At 45.4% G+C, this 14,512-nt stretch overlaps 1 protein-coding gene and 1 pseudogene across 1 annotated transcript in view; both read right to left on the reverse strand.

Annotated features, from left to right (window-relative positions):
- Nucleotides 1-1,510: 1,510 nt before the first annotated feature.
- The window catches only part of LOC127664580 (uncharacterized), an 84,010-nt gene continuing 71,008 nt past the window's right edge, over nucleotides 1,511-14,512 (reverse strand). Inside the window, exons 11-14 of the mRNA XM_052156630.1 lie at nucleotides 11,807-12,017; nucleotides 11,321-11,433; nucleotides 4,456-4,585; nucleotides 1,511-1,729 (exon numbers count right to left, since the gene is read on the reverse strand). Coding sequence (XP_052012590.1) covers nucleotides 1,511-1,729; nucleotides 4,456-4,585; nucleotides 11,321-11,433; nucleotides 11,807-12,017 — 673 coding nt within the window. The remainder of the gene's footprint in view (nucleotides 1,730-4,455; nucleotides 4,586-11,320; nucleotides 11,434-11,806; nucleotides 12,018-14,512) is intronic.
- LOC127665180 (pyruvate kinase PKM-like) lies at nucleotides 5,663-7,270 on the reverse strand (annotated as a pseudogene).

Genomic DNA, 14,512 nt, shown 5'->3' on the forward strand with positions numbered 1-14,512 from the left:
GGAAATGTCTCCAGCCTCACCCTAGTTGCCATGAATTTGCAATTGGTGTCCTCCAGGATTTTCTTGGCAGGATCATTCCACTGAGTTCCAAACTCTTACAAACATTTCCAGCGGGAGAGAGTTGAAAGCAGGAATCGCTCAGAGCAGTGTAATTCAGAGCCATGCTTCACGGAGGCCTCGAGGTTTGCTCCCACTCCACTTTCAATAGAACTGTGACGTTGTGAACTGCAGAACCTGGGTAGCTCACTCTCAGTTTTGAGATAAATGAACATTTTCCTACTTGCTGCAAGTGAAGCTTCTCACTGAGTAATGTTTCAACACCAAAAACCAGGCAGATGCTTACACTGGATATGTGTAAAAAACACCAAAGGTTTAACTGTTGTGAAGAGTGTAACCTAAACCCAAGCCTTCAAGTGCTCCTGACACTCTGCTCCTGGCACTTTCTGGCCTTGGCGATTTAACGTTCTTGTAGTAGTCATTGTTACCACTAGAGGGAGCCAGCAGAGGGCCTGCCATTTGGAGTCTCTCCCTGGATGTATTGTTGGAATACAGGAAAGGACCAACAAAGGGGCTGAAGTACCAGAACCTCCAGGGTAGTTAGAATAATTCCTTGTCCAGTGTGGTCAATAGGAAGGGCAGCCCCACCTCGACACCTTGGTAAAGATATGCTAATAGCCCTAGAACTTGTCACTACCTTGGACCTCAAGTTTGTGTTGTTGTTCAGAACGATTCTGGAGATCCAAACACTTGCAGCCTGTGAGTGGAAGAACAGACAAAGAGAACTGATACTGATAATTTTAAATTATCAGTAATAATAATATTGTTATTATTATTGCTGTTGCTGGTTCCGTCCGTCTGCAGGCCCGTCTGCAGGCTCAGTGCAAGCATCTGCCGTTGTTGAAAGTCCACAGCTGTCCTGTTCAGAAGACGGCACCTAGAAGCCTTTACTCTCTGCCTTCTGTTCAGTGGTGTCCCCAAGCTTTGGAGGGGAATGGCATGTTAGTGTCGTTTAGGCCTGAATATCCCAGCATCCCTTTCTCAGCCCTGCAGCGACAGTGCTTCCAGCGACACACCACGGGGTCTTCTCTGCAGGCCTCTCCACAGAGGCCATGTCTTCTTGATATGCTCCGCTCTCCTTTCATTCTTGACTCCCCCCGCCCCCTCAGAAACGTATCTACCTCTTTAGAATGACTGTAAACACTTTTGATGTTTATATTTATGGGAACTCTGAAAACGAACCTATAATTATACAACTTATAATAATACAAACAAGGATCAAACTGATTAAATCAACTATTCAGGAATATCAAGGCAGGGAATGCCGTATGTGATGGAGGAAGAAAAACCGTCCCGGACTAGCGTTTTAGAGGAAGCTCATTTATCAACATATTTTTCCAGAATTACACTGTCCAGTTTTCTTTTGCAGACTACAGGTATCATGAGCTGGGTTCTCTGTGGTTGGGCTTCTGTATTCTGTAGCCAGGCTTCTCTTGCTGCGACGCCTCTGCGTTCACGCGTTCTGCCCCAGCGACATGCTGTCTAAGTGTTCTAACTCTCCGCGGTAAAGCTGCTTAATGACGTCCAGCTCTTTCTTAACCAAGCATTCCTGGGTGCTCACTTCAGCGATGGCAGATCTGATACTTTTCATTTTAAGTTCCATCTGAGTTAGGACGGAGGCGCTTGAAGTCTCACGAACGGACCCTAAGTTTTCTGCAGTTGTTGCTTCTCCCTGAGACAAATGAAAGTGGTGTGTTATTTAAGATCAGAACCCAATAATGGTGAGCCATGCTGTGTTTAAAAACTCATTTTGTATCAGTAACTCGGAGAACTATTTAAATGCAGGGAAAGAGAATATTTCTGTAGGTTTTGAATATTTGAAATCAGTGACAACTCTTACAGTGTTTATTTCACAGGTGCTGGAGAGAAGGCTCGGCGGTTAAGAACTCTTTCTGCTGTTCTAGAAGAGCATCCGGTTCCCAGCACTTGGTCAGGCAGCTGCTCCTAACTCCTGTAAGTCTGATTCCAGAGGACACAATGCCCTCTTCTGGCCTCAGTGAGTACCATACCTTACATGCACACACCCATATTCAGACAGACACACGCAGAAGTTCTTAAAATAAAATAAATTTTAAAAAATTATAAACAATTTTAATGTATCCTCCGTATGTGTACAGGTGCGTGCCAAGTGCTGCGGTTTGGAAGCACGTCCTGCCACATGAAGCTCTCTCCCACTCAGCCACAACCTCAGCTCTTATTTACACTGTGAAAGCATTCGTGCTATATGGCAATACAGAGATTTATAAGAATGTGTTCGAAAAGTTTAATAATGAACAGGGTAACTTAAGAATGAGTTATGAGAGCCGGGCGGTGGTGGCGCACGCCCGTAATCCCAGCACTCTGAGAGGCAGAGGCAGGTGGATTTCTGAGTTCGAGGCCAGACTGGTCTACAGAGTGAGTTCCAGGACAGCCAGGACTCTACAGAGAAACCCTGTCTTGAAAAAAGCAAATCCAAAAAAAAAAAAAAAAACCAAAAAAAGAAAAAAAAAAAAAGAATGAGTTATGAGAATGACAGTCCCTAGACCTAGAAAAACCAGAGGTGACGATGAGGATTTCAAGACCAGTGGGAAATGATCATGAAGTCCGACATAGCAGGGACTCAGCTAAGGGCAGCCAGGAATAGAACCAATTATAAGAAGTAAGGAGAGATGAAGAAAAAAAGGCCGCACATAGGACAGCTTGTAGGAGCTCACACGAGCTCTAAACGTTTACTTCCCGTCTGAACCCCCCACACAAGGAACATCACCACAACATTCTAAAATAAACACCTTCTGAGAAAACATCAAATCCAGGCTGCTGCTGAAAACATCTGGTGTGCTGGACCAGCCTTGACTATGACTGTGTGCTAAGACTTCAGAAACCTGCAAACCAGTACTGTCGTCCCCATTAAGTTTTGTAACCATAAAGTTACCAAAGCCTTAGAGGCATTGCTTGGGTACAGTGCCACAGGTATTCCAAGGTGAGAAGCTTTCTCTCAGAGAGATTTGCAAGAATGGATTCTTATAGTGTCACAAATTGCAATAAAAGCCAGAGATTATCTCTTAAGAGAAATGAAGAAACAACAAAATATTGTTCATTTGCTTGGATTAATCATAACCAAAACAGCTTCAAAAAAAATGTGTGAGACAGGTTAAGAATGTAGTGTCTGCATCATGATAGCTTGTCACCTGCGGTTTGAAGTCTCTACACAGAGAGAAATTGTTTCCAAGGACAGTACTTTAGCAACCACGTCTGGAGGACCTCGGCCCTACTGGGACCTGATAATGCTGATAAGGCCTGGTGTTCCAAGTTTGCTTCAAGTGAGCGTGACATCTGACAACTGGACTGTGGCAGGTACTAACATTTATGAGTGGGAGGTGTCAGCCATTGCAAACAAAGAGCAGAATATGCTGGCTTTGGACAGTCCATCCCTTCACGGTCATTCACAGAGAAGGGTGACAGAGGTGATCACATGTGACTTCCATACATTAAGTTAGAAAACTGTCTCAGAATGCTGTCTTGGGACACCACCTAGCCTGTGAGGTCACTAAGCCACAGAGCTAGACCAGGTATTCCAGTGTGGGGTGGGGGGAAGGATTCCAACTGCCACCTCAAGTGACATCCCAGACCAAAGTGTCCCAGTACAGGAGTTCCAGCTGCCTCCCCAGCCAGCCAAAGTGGCAGCCCAGGAAACAGCAACATCTACAGCAACTAAAGGCCACCCAGCACCCTAGGCATCAGGCTGGCCAACCTCAGCTGAGAGGCATAAGAGACTAGGTATCTCCAACCTTTCCCCAAACCACACATTCAGAAAGGAAATAAATCTCTGAAGCCACTACATTGAGTGATCTAAATGGAAAAAGGTAAGGTTTGCAAAAGGCTCAGTAAGAGAGCCACTTTCACTACAGAAGTTGGTGTTTGTTCCTTAAAGAGACTGGGACACAGGGAGGGTGGGGGGGGGCACTGAACACATCAGCTATGCTGATGAGAAGCCACAAGGCAATCTACAGCTACACGGAAGGCTATGCATAGCTCCCTCCTACTGCAAATTCTTACAGTGAGGCCAACATTGTCCCGGAATTTTCCCCTCAAATTGGGGAATATGGAAAAGGGAGACGGTGAGAACACTTTACTTATGCATGTACTAACAGCTGCTAGATTCTAATTCTAATTTGCATGGTAACATCTCACGGCATGTTGACTACAACCCAAGGGTTTTCCTACTTGCAATCTGAGCACTGTCGCGGTATAGGCTGCTTACGTCTGTACCTAAGCCAGTTTTAAGATGAGAAAATCAATCCTGTATTTCCCTGATGTCATGTATATGGGCACTATAGTTCAATCTTCATGGGCTGTTGGAAGTTTCCAGACATCTACTTTTCCCAAAGTTAAGTGATTTTGATCCCGCAACTTGGTCACCTCAAGTCTTAGCATAGCAACGGGAACACCCGTGTCAGCTTGACTGACTTTTGACACCTCGCAGCGATGATGTCTTCTGCCCTCATGTGCACGCTTTTCCTGTGGTGGCACGCTAAAGATCTTCTTCATTCTGCAAAATAGCAAAGGAAGAGAGGTTTAAGGTGTTTTTTGGTTTTTTTTGTTTTGTTTTGTTTTTTGTGGTTGGTGGTGGTGGTTTGTTTTTTTGTTTTTTTTTTAAGATTAATATACCCTATCATGTGTAGGAAATGTCTGTAAGTCACAATCCTGTCTCAAAGTAACTTGATTTGAAACCACTAGATTACATTATAATCATAGATAACTGATGTCTTAGTTAGGGTTACTGTTGATGTGACGAAACACTGTGAACAAAAGCAACTCAGGGAGGAAAGGGCTGATTTTGCATGTACATCCTGAATCACAGTCCATCAGGAAGCCAAGGCAGGAACTCAGACAGGGCAGGAATCTGAACAGGGTCCTCCCCCAACACCCCAACAATCACTAAGGAAGAAAATGCCCTACAGGCTTAGCTGCTACCACGGGATCTTAGACAGATTTTTTCTTTCTTTCTTTCTTCCTTCCTTCCTTCCTTCCTTCCTTCTTCCTTCCTTCCTTCCTTTCTTCCTCTTCCTTCCTTCCTTCCTTCCTTCCTTCTTCTTTCTTTCTTTCCTTCTTTTCTTTCTTTCTTTCTTTCTTTCTTTCTTTCTTTCTTTCTTCTTTCTTTCTTTCTTTCTTTCTTTCTTTCTTTCTTTCTTTCTTTCTTTCTTTCTTTCGGTGCTTTAGCTTTGGGCACCATAGCAACAGGCCTGGAGACTGCAGAATACAAGGTGGGGAGTGGAGTGTCTGCAGTGACAGCAGTGCATGCAAAAGGACCAAGTGGGGAGGCCAAAGCTGTTGGGAAAGCAAGACAGGCCCAGGGCCAAAAGTCGTTACACTGAGCCCCTGGGCCCCACACCCTCCTGACTCCAGGCTAGGGATTCTCTGGACAACTTTCTACAGGAGCAAAGTACACAGAGAGGCAGTTGCCCTTCAGTGATAAAGTCAGAGGGTTTCCAGTCCTGCGTTCCTCCTTCACCCCTCACTCAAGTAAGGCCGTGAAAAATAGCTGGCCTCTATTGCGTGTTTCAGAGGCATTAATTTTCCCTGGTGTCCCAGCCCATCAACGCCACACTATGGCCCAGAGTGAGCACTACAAGCGTCGCTGCCTAATTGATAGGATAGGGGAGGGGGAGGGGTAGAAAAGGGGTTCCAGAGGGCCATCAAGGTACAGGCATACACTCATGGTGTTGGTGAAGCCAGAGCCAGGGCGTCACCCGGTGAGCACAATGACCACATCTTCCTTCTCGAAGAAGCCTCGGGTCTTGCCAACATCCATGGCCAAGTTTACACGAAGGTCAACACCTCAGCCCAGGCATCCAGTATGGCATCCTTACACAGCACTGGGAAGATGCCACGCTACAGATGGGCCTGGGAATTGTGCGTCACAGCAATGATAGCAGCCCGAGGGTGGTACCTAGCCACTTAGGTAGCACTCCTGCCAGACTTGGTGAGCACAATAACGGCCCCACTGCAGCACTTGAAGGAGGCCTTCACAACACCCACGGCTTCTGTGGGGTCGCTGGCAATGGGCTCCAGGCAGCGGAGTTCCTCGAATGGTAGTGGCAAGTGGTAGACAGTAGCCTCTGCCTCTCGGGCAATCAGGTGCTGCATGTGAACAGCTTCCGGTTCGAGGGAGTCCCGCTTGACTGTTTCTCGGGACAGCATGATGCAATCTGCTCCATCTAGGACTGCATTGGCCACAACACTGCCTTCAGCGCGGGTGGGGCGGGGCTTCTTGATCATGCTCTCTAGCATCTGCGTGACACAGATGACAGGCTTCCCAGCTCTGTTGCATCGTCCAATCATCATCTTCTGAGCCAGGAATCTCAATGCCCAGGTCACCACGAGCCACCATGATCCCATCACTGGCCTCCAAAATCTCATCAAACCTTCGGGCGCCTTCATGGTTCTCGATTTTGCTGATGATCTTAATGTTCTTGCCTTTCTCTCCCAGGACCTTTCTAACCTCATGCACATCAGCTGCCTTGCGGACGAAAGACGCAAACACCATGTCCACATCCTGCTCCACCCCAATCTTCAGGTCCTGGATATCCTTTTCTGACCCAGCAGGGAGGTTCACGCCCTTCTTGCTGCCCAAGGAGCCGCCATCTCCACCTCTGTCCCCAGGCAGTCAGCACCTTCCTTCACCAGCAGTGAGGTGAGTCCATCGCCCACGTAGATCTTGCTGCCCCTCCACCGCCTTGCAGATGTTCTTCTAGTCCAGCCACAGGATGTTCTCGCCACACCTCTCCATGTAGTGTAGTCTAGGGTGATCTTCAGAGCGGCTCCCTTCTTCAGTTCCACCTCTGCAGTGCCGCTGCCCTGATGAGTCCCCAGTCCGGATCTCAGGTCCCTTTGTATCCAGAGCCACCGCAACGTTAGGTAGAGAATGGGATCAGATGCAAAGCTTTCTGTGGCTGCACGGACATTCTTGATGGTCTCTGCATGGTAGAGAAATTCCATGAGAGAAATTCAGCCCAGACACATTCATTCCAGACTTAATCACGTCCTTCAGCATCTCCACAGATCGGGAAGCAGGGCCAGTGGTACAAAATGACGCCAGTGTTGCAGGCAGTGACGAGCGCGGAGTCCATGTCCAGGCGGCACATGTGCTCCAGGAAGGTGTTAACCATGGTCTCATGGTCTGAATGAACACACTCCCTGCTTCGCTGTGTGGCTTCCGCATGGTTCCTGAAGTCCTTGGGAGTACTTAGGATCCTGCTGCAATACCAAAAGCAGACAACTGTCCAGTCTGGACGCCTTACTGCTGTGATCAGGTGTTTTTTCAATTGAGGTTCCATCCTCTTAGGTTGTGTCAAGTTGATATAAGACTAGCCAGAACAACTGATATTCGTGGCAGACAAATGGTTAATACTATATATGGAATTCTATAACGATTAGTATCAATTTCAGTATGTTAGCCTACTTTAACTTAATATTAAATATTAGCAAGAATCCAGAAGTCAGTAGCCAAGGCAAAGAAGATAATAGTTGTATACAATGCTTTCAAAATATCTAAAAAAAATATACCTGTTAGCTCTAGAATACAGTCTATAAAAAGAAGACAGTATACATGAGAACACATCGGGGAGATTAGACGATGCAGCTCAGTGCTAGAATCTGGGTTCTTAAGCCACATTCTGAGCATCAAGAACATTCATGGATGAAAATTAAAAAAGACTCTGAAATCTCCATAGTGAGTGAAGTAAGACCAAAAAATCCATGTCTTTATTGACACAATATTGACTCAACACACAAAATAAAAAAATAAGCCATGAACAGGAAGCTAAGCAGAAGGAGAATATTGATTACACTCAGCAAATAAACTCAAGCACTCAGCGAATAAATAGAACTGCAGCCCTGCGGGGTGGGGCGGGGTCTGCAAAGCCTCTGCCAGGCCCAGTCTGTTTGGTTTTCCCTTCCTCTCTCTCCCTCCCTTTCTTTCCTTTCCTTCATCTCTCTGCTTGCAGATCAATACATAGCTCTTAGCTAATGCTCTAGCAACATAATAATGGTCTAGGCTTCCGAAACAATAATGAAGCCCCAATGAGATGCTTCCCTTTATAAGTGATGCCTTGGTCATGTTGTCTCTTCACAGCAATAGAACAGCAACTAAGACAGGACTAACGCAGAGATTTCAAAGAAATACACATGGCTGAGAGGTGTATCTTACATGTTAAGTATCCTTAGCTATCAGGGAAATGCACATCAAAACTACTGAGTTTTGATTTCATCTTACTCAAGTCAGAATGGCTAACATTTTCTAAAAGGCAAAAAGGTAATAAATTCTAGCATGGATGTGAGGAAGAAACCACTCCTTCCCTGTTGGTGAGAGGGCAAACTTGTGCAGCCGCAAAGGAAATTAAAATGGATATTAGATCCAATACATTAGAAATAAAACTACCATATGTATTAGGATTCTGTCTAAGCTCCACCCCACAGTTACCTGGCAACAGCCAGGCAGGTCTGGCCCACTATAAAAGGGGATGCTTGCCCCTACCTCTCTCTCTTATTCTCACACTCTCCTAGCCTCTCTCTTGCCCTCTTGGGCTCCTCTCTCTCCCGTCCCCTCCCCCCATCTCTCCACCACGTGGTCATGGCTAGCCTTTAACTCCTCTCCCCATGCCATAAACAAACTCTATTCTATGCTATACCATCTGGTCCCTTGGGGGAAGGGATGTCTTAGCATGGGCCCGCTGAGGCACCCCCTTCCCCCTCACCGCCACAGAACATATTCTCACACCTATTTCTCTTTTTATGATCACAACAATAGGACCCAGCTATTCATAGTCTCCAAAGACCCTATATCCTAGAACAGAGACACGTGCCTACCCATGTGTATTTCTGCTGTGTACACAGTAGCTAGGACATGGAAAGGGCCTAGATAACCATCAGGTGGTCACTTGGATAATAAAACTGTGCTCCCTATACACAAGGGAACTTGATTCAATGATAAAGAAAAACGAATATTTAGGAAAATGGATGGAATTGGAAATCATAATTCTGAATGAAGCGACCCAGGCCCAGAAAGACCATTGTCACATGTTCCCCTTCATCCCTGGATGCTGGATTCCACTCTGTAGCTATGCGTGTTTAAATTGGAGTACCCACAGAAGGAGGAAACTCGTCGAGGGCTGTAAGTGAGGGATCTCAGGGAAAGGATGTGAAACACAGGCAACATGGAGCAGAGAAGACCAGTGATGGAGTAGGAAGGGTTAAATGGGGTGGGGGAGGGGAGGGATGATAAACTGTAGACTTGAAAATGACAAAAGAAAACCCACATAGAAGCTTCATAAAATATATGCAAATGCTATATAAAGGCATTTACATGGAGTTACGCTATAACAGAGAGCACACCCTCTTCCAGATATCCCAAGCTATCTAAGAAAACCCAATGCCAGGTAAGGGTAACCCCTTTCTTAAGTGTTGACCACTGCACCGCCATGTCTCCCTCCCAGCGCTTCATGTTGTTGCCACTGTCCGCAGTCACCCTCTAGCACTTGATAGTGAGGCCTGCTGCTGTTAAAGATGCCACTTATCTGTTCCATAGAAATCAAGCTGGTCCCAGCTGCCTGCACACTTCTCACCGTGTACTGGCTATCTCTCACGGTGCTGGAAGTACGCTTGCTACCAGAAGCAATCAACAGTCCTGCAGGGCTGTGACTCCTGAGAGCTACGATAACGACCAGTCTGTATGAATACCCACTTCCAGCACCGTGAAGGTTGTGGAGGAAACAGGCTCTTTCTGATCGGATTTAACTCCTACGCCACAAAACCAGACTCATGCCTGGTACTGTTAACTGGGCCCAAATCTGTGGCTGGCTAGGTCACAGGCCCTAGGAGAAAACTAAGTAATATTAATATGCTAAATGGACACAGTTCTACAGTTCCCTTCATGTCCTTTTTTGTTTGTTTGTTTGATTAGATATATTCTTTATTTACATTTCAAATGATTTCCCCTTTCCTGGATCCCCCCCAACCCCGAAAGTCCCATAAGCCCTCTTCCCTCCCCCTGTTCCCTAATCAACCCCTCCCACTTCCCTGTCCTGGTATTCCTACACTGCTGCATTGAGCCTTTCCAGGATCAGGGGCCTCTCCTTCCTTCTTCTTGGACATCATTTGATATGTGAAATGTGACTTGGGTATTCTGTGCTTCTGGGCTAATATCCGCTTATCAGTGAGTGCATTCCATGTGTGTTCTTTTGTGATTGGGTCACCTCAGGATGACATTCTCCAATTCCACCCACTTGCCTAAGAATTTCATGAATTCATTGTTTTTAATAGCTGAGTAGTATTCCATTGTGTAAATATACCACATTTTCTGTATCCATTCCTCTGTTGAGGGACATCTGGGTTCTTTCCAGCTTCTGGCTATTATAAATAAGGCTGCTATGAACATAGTGGAGCATGTGTCCTTATTGCATGTCAGGGAATCCTTTGGGTATATGCCCAGGAGTGGTATAGCAGGGTCCATGGAGGCACTTTCTTAACTGAGGTTTCCTCTTCTCCGATGACTTTAACTTGTGTCACGTTGACACAAAACTATCTAGCCTGGGGCTCAGAAACTTCTCCCCTGAGATGAAGAGCTATTAGCAGCTAATGGCTGCTGTGGGAGGGAGAATCAGTTTTATTTAGGGCTGTGGTCCTTGGAGAACTAGCCATACTCCAGCAGATGCTCCTATATCCATTCCCATACAGACAGGAACAAGAGACTTAGTGTCTTTTTTTTTTTAAAGCACATAAAGTATGGAGGAAAGTAGTGTAGAGGCACAGAGGAGAGACTGGAGGAGAAGGGACGGAGGGAGGGAGACTTGATCAAAATACGTAAAGTGTACATATGAAATTCTGAAACAGTGAAAAATTAATAAAAATCATCTTTGTGTGATATAATTGTAGTATATTTTTCTCTTTTTGTACTAGCTATCAATAATGAAAATTAATGTGAAAAAACCACCTGGCCCACTTTTATTTTAAATCAAGTTATTATTAGGATAAGATAAAAGAAATGGATGATAAAAACCTATGAAAATAAAAATTCAAGGCAGAATAAGAGGGGAGCAGTTGGCATTATTCTTACTGTTTTTAAAATGATTAAAGAGTAAATGTAATATTTTGACAACCAAAATTGTTCAGGATGCACTTTGAGCGTCTAAAGTCCGTATTACAATACTGCACTTTCAGTGTGAATTGGGATGTAGGGTTTCATGCAATTATAGTCAAGCCAAATAATGGCTGAATAAAGTCTTACTCGGCTAGCTCTTTTTTTAACCCTTTAGTCCTCCTGGTTTCTTGATGCAAAGCGCAGAGTAGAGACCGTACCGAGCTGATTAGTTCAAGCCGTGCTTTCTCCTTATCTTCAGACTTTGGGAAGAAATTAGGAGATGGTTACATTTTTTTAAGTAAAAAGACTTGCACATCTTTCTTAAAACTATTTCAGAACTCCTCTACCCCACTCATGCCCATTTTCTAACACTTGATGTAGGTGCAGAGTTTAACAAAGCTAATCTCTGTCCATCTATTTCTAAGTGTTAACACAGATGAGGAGCAGTACTTACTGAAAATGAGAGCTCAGGGGTCAGGTTTTTAATTATAAATTTCCTCTTCTCCATATGTGCATCTCTGTGACCTTCTTTCAAAGCATAAGTCAACTAACTAGCTCAGGAGTTCACTCAAATTAAGCACCAACTGATGTCAGGAAGTCAAAACGCAGAGGAAGAGTGATTATGCAACTCACCCAGTGCCTAGATTTTTCCATGAATTCACATCTGGCTTCTGGGCCTTGGGAGGGCTGGGGCGCACTTCCTTGTGGCCCCATGGTGCTGCTTGTTAGATATGGCACTTGAGGGCCCTCAGGGTGGGGCCCCACAAGAGCCACCATTGACGAGGTCTTCCACCGCATCTCCTCCTCATAATTTGAACATGACCGCTCTGAACACTTGCAAGTCCTGCACAGATGGAAATGTTATCATGGACTGTATCTGATGTTCCCCCAAATGACTGCAGGGTTCCTACATGACTTGCACCTCAGAGAAAGGTGGCATCAGAGTAAAATGGTGCATTAACTCAGAAGCTGTGGCAGGACATGGACTTCATACAATTACAAGCTTAGGATCAGTCTCAAGACACACAGCAAGCTATGGAAGCATATTTCCATAATCCTCACACTTAGGAAGCTGAGGCAGCAGGATTGTGAGTTTAAGGCCAGACTGTGAGTTCCAGCCTAGCATCATCTACAGAGTGGACCTTGTCTCAAAAGACAACAAAAGAAACTTTGAGCAAACTAGTGACTCAAATAATATAGGACAGATTAGCGATATGCGGCTTAACGGGTAATGCCATGGCCTGTCGGCTCGCTGCTGTCAGGTCCAGGTGAGACAACAGAATTGGGTCCAGCCGGGTCTCCTCAGGGCTGAGCAGGATGGTGAGTGTCGCGGCTCGGTAGAGAATAACCACCCTGAGCTGGGAATCTGTCAAAGCAGGAACTTGTTTTACTGTATCAGTGTCTTGTTTATATAGGGTTGAGGGAGGAGGGAGGGATTTTTTGTGAGGTGAGATGATTTAGGGGACAAGGGGAAGGTGACAGAGGGTACAGGGTGACAGGGCCAATAAAGTTATTCTAGGTCAGCAGTAGCTAGGCAAATGCAGGCTTAGTGTTGAGTCACTCCAGTACAGAAGTGACCAAGACATGTCTCTAAACTCCAGCAAAGGCTCAAGCTTCCTCACTAGGCCTCAGCATCTGGCCAAATAAGGGCCAACAATGGCCTATGCAAGGACTCTACTTTGGTTTTTTAATGTGCCTGTAAAGATTTACATTGTTAAAGGGTAACACTGTAAGATAAAGGCATACTTGATAATTATAATAATTCCACTGTATATGAGCATATTCAAATATCATGCCATACTAACAAATACATACAAACAGTAAACGTTAAGAATACCCGAGTCAGAAGTGGCAGTGCATGCCTATAATCCCAACACTTAGGAGGCAGAGGCAGGAGGATCTCTATGAGTTCTAGGCCAGCCTGTCTTTCTGGATCAAATCACTTAAAGCAGAATGCCTACTCTAAATGTAGGTGGAACCTTCTGGTGCAGTCCAGACAGCAGGACACGAAAGACAGAAACTTCTCTTTTTGCCTGCTTCTCCTCACTCTTGCTGGCAAATTCATCTAACTTGTTGCAGCAACTCTTCTTCACCAATATTAGAACCAATTTCTTCAGGCTTTCAACATAGACTAAAGACCAGCAACTCTCCAGGAATCCTCAAAGGCCAGACTCAGGCTGCTAAGACATCCAGTCTCGTGGACTGAACAGATACCAGATCCTCAGCTTTATATGGCTGTCATTATTGAATTACGCAGACTGCAGCTTGTAAGTCAATCTACTAAATCCCCTCTGTGTGTCTCTGTGTGTGTGTGTGTGTGTGTGTATCTACATATGCCCTCTGTGTGTGTGAATGTGATTGTGTGTTGATTATTGAGCTTACACTTTCACATTGCTGTTCATTATCAAAGGAAGTCAGGACTGGAACTCAAGCAGGTCAGGAAGCAGGAGCTGATGCAGAGGCCATGGAGGGATGTTCCTTACTGGCATGTGCATATATACACTTTAAAAAATGCTGACTAATATACTTGTATCTAGCAAAACACTTTCGTAATTAAAAGAAATAAAATCTTGAAGACTTCCAGGTAAGATGGAAGACAAGAAGCTACACTGGAACAATTACCTGATAGTGACTTTGGAAAATACTATGAAAGGGAGTTTCCTATCACCCCTTAAGTTATTTCTCTAGCTTGGCAACTGACTTGGTCAGCACCCCAACAAACCCTTCTACCCCCAGGCCCTGAACTTTCCCACCCGCTGGACTGCACTTGCTACTACAAGTGTGACCAGTGAGTCCAGATTCCTACCAAGAAACCTAAACAGATGTAGGAGTAGGAATTCCAAAGGAGACTCCCAGGAACTGCTGTCAGAGCCACCATCAGCACCCCAGAGGGCTAAACAAGAGCTCTATACAGTGTTTTGAGTACCATATAGTGGCTGTGGGCGTGCAGCATTGGTGGCTGAGTGGAGTCTGCCTCGGCTATCCACAGTCCACAGGGCAATCAAGAAAACTCCACATACAAGAAGAACTGGGATCCCACAGGAGAACAGGACTAGGAGAAGTCAGCATAGAATAAAGCTGAGCAAGCCAGGGGAAGCAAGCCAGTAAGGAACATCCCTCCATGACCTCTGCATCAGCTCCTGCTTCCTGACCTGCTTGAGTTCCAGTCCTGACTTCCTTTGGTGATGAACAGCAACATGGAAGTGTAAGCTCAATAAACCCTTTCCTCCCCACCTTGCTTCTTGGTCATGATGTTTGTGCAGGAATAGAAACCCTGACTAAGACAGACACCCACAAGCATTTGCGTCTGCCATCTGTGCATTCATTGCACCGAAGTGA

The sequence above is a fragment of the Apodemus sylvaticus genome, chromosome 14, assembly GCF_947179515.1.
Source record: "Apodemus sylvaticus chromosome 14, mApoSyl1.1, whole genome shotgun sequence".
NCBI lineage: Eukaryota > Metazoa > Chordata > Mammalia > Rodentia > Muridae > Apodemus > Apodemus sylvaticus.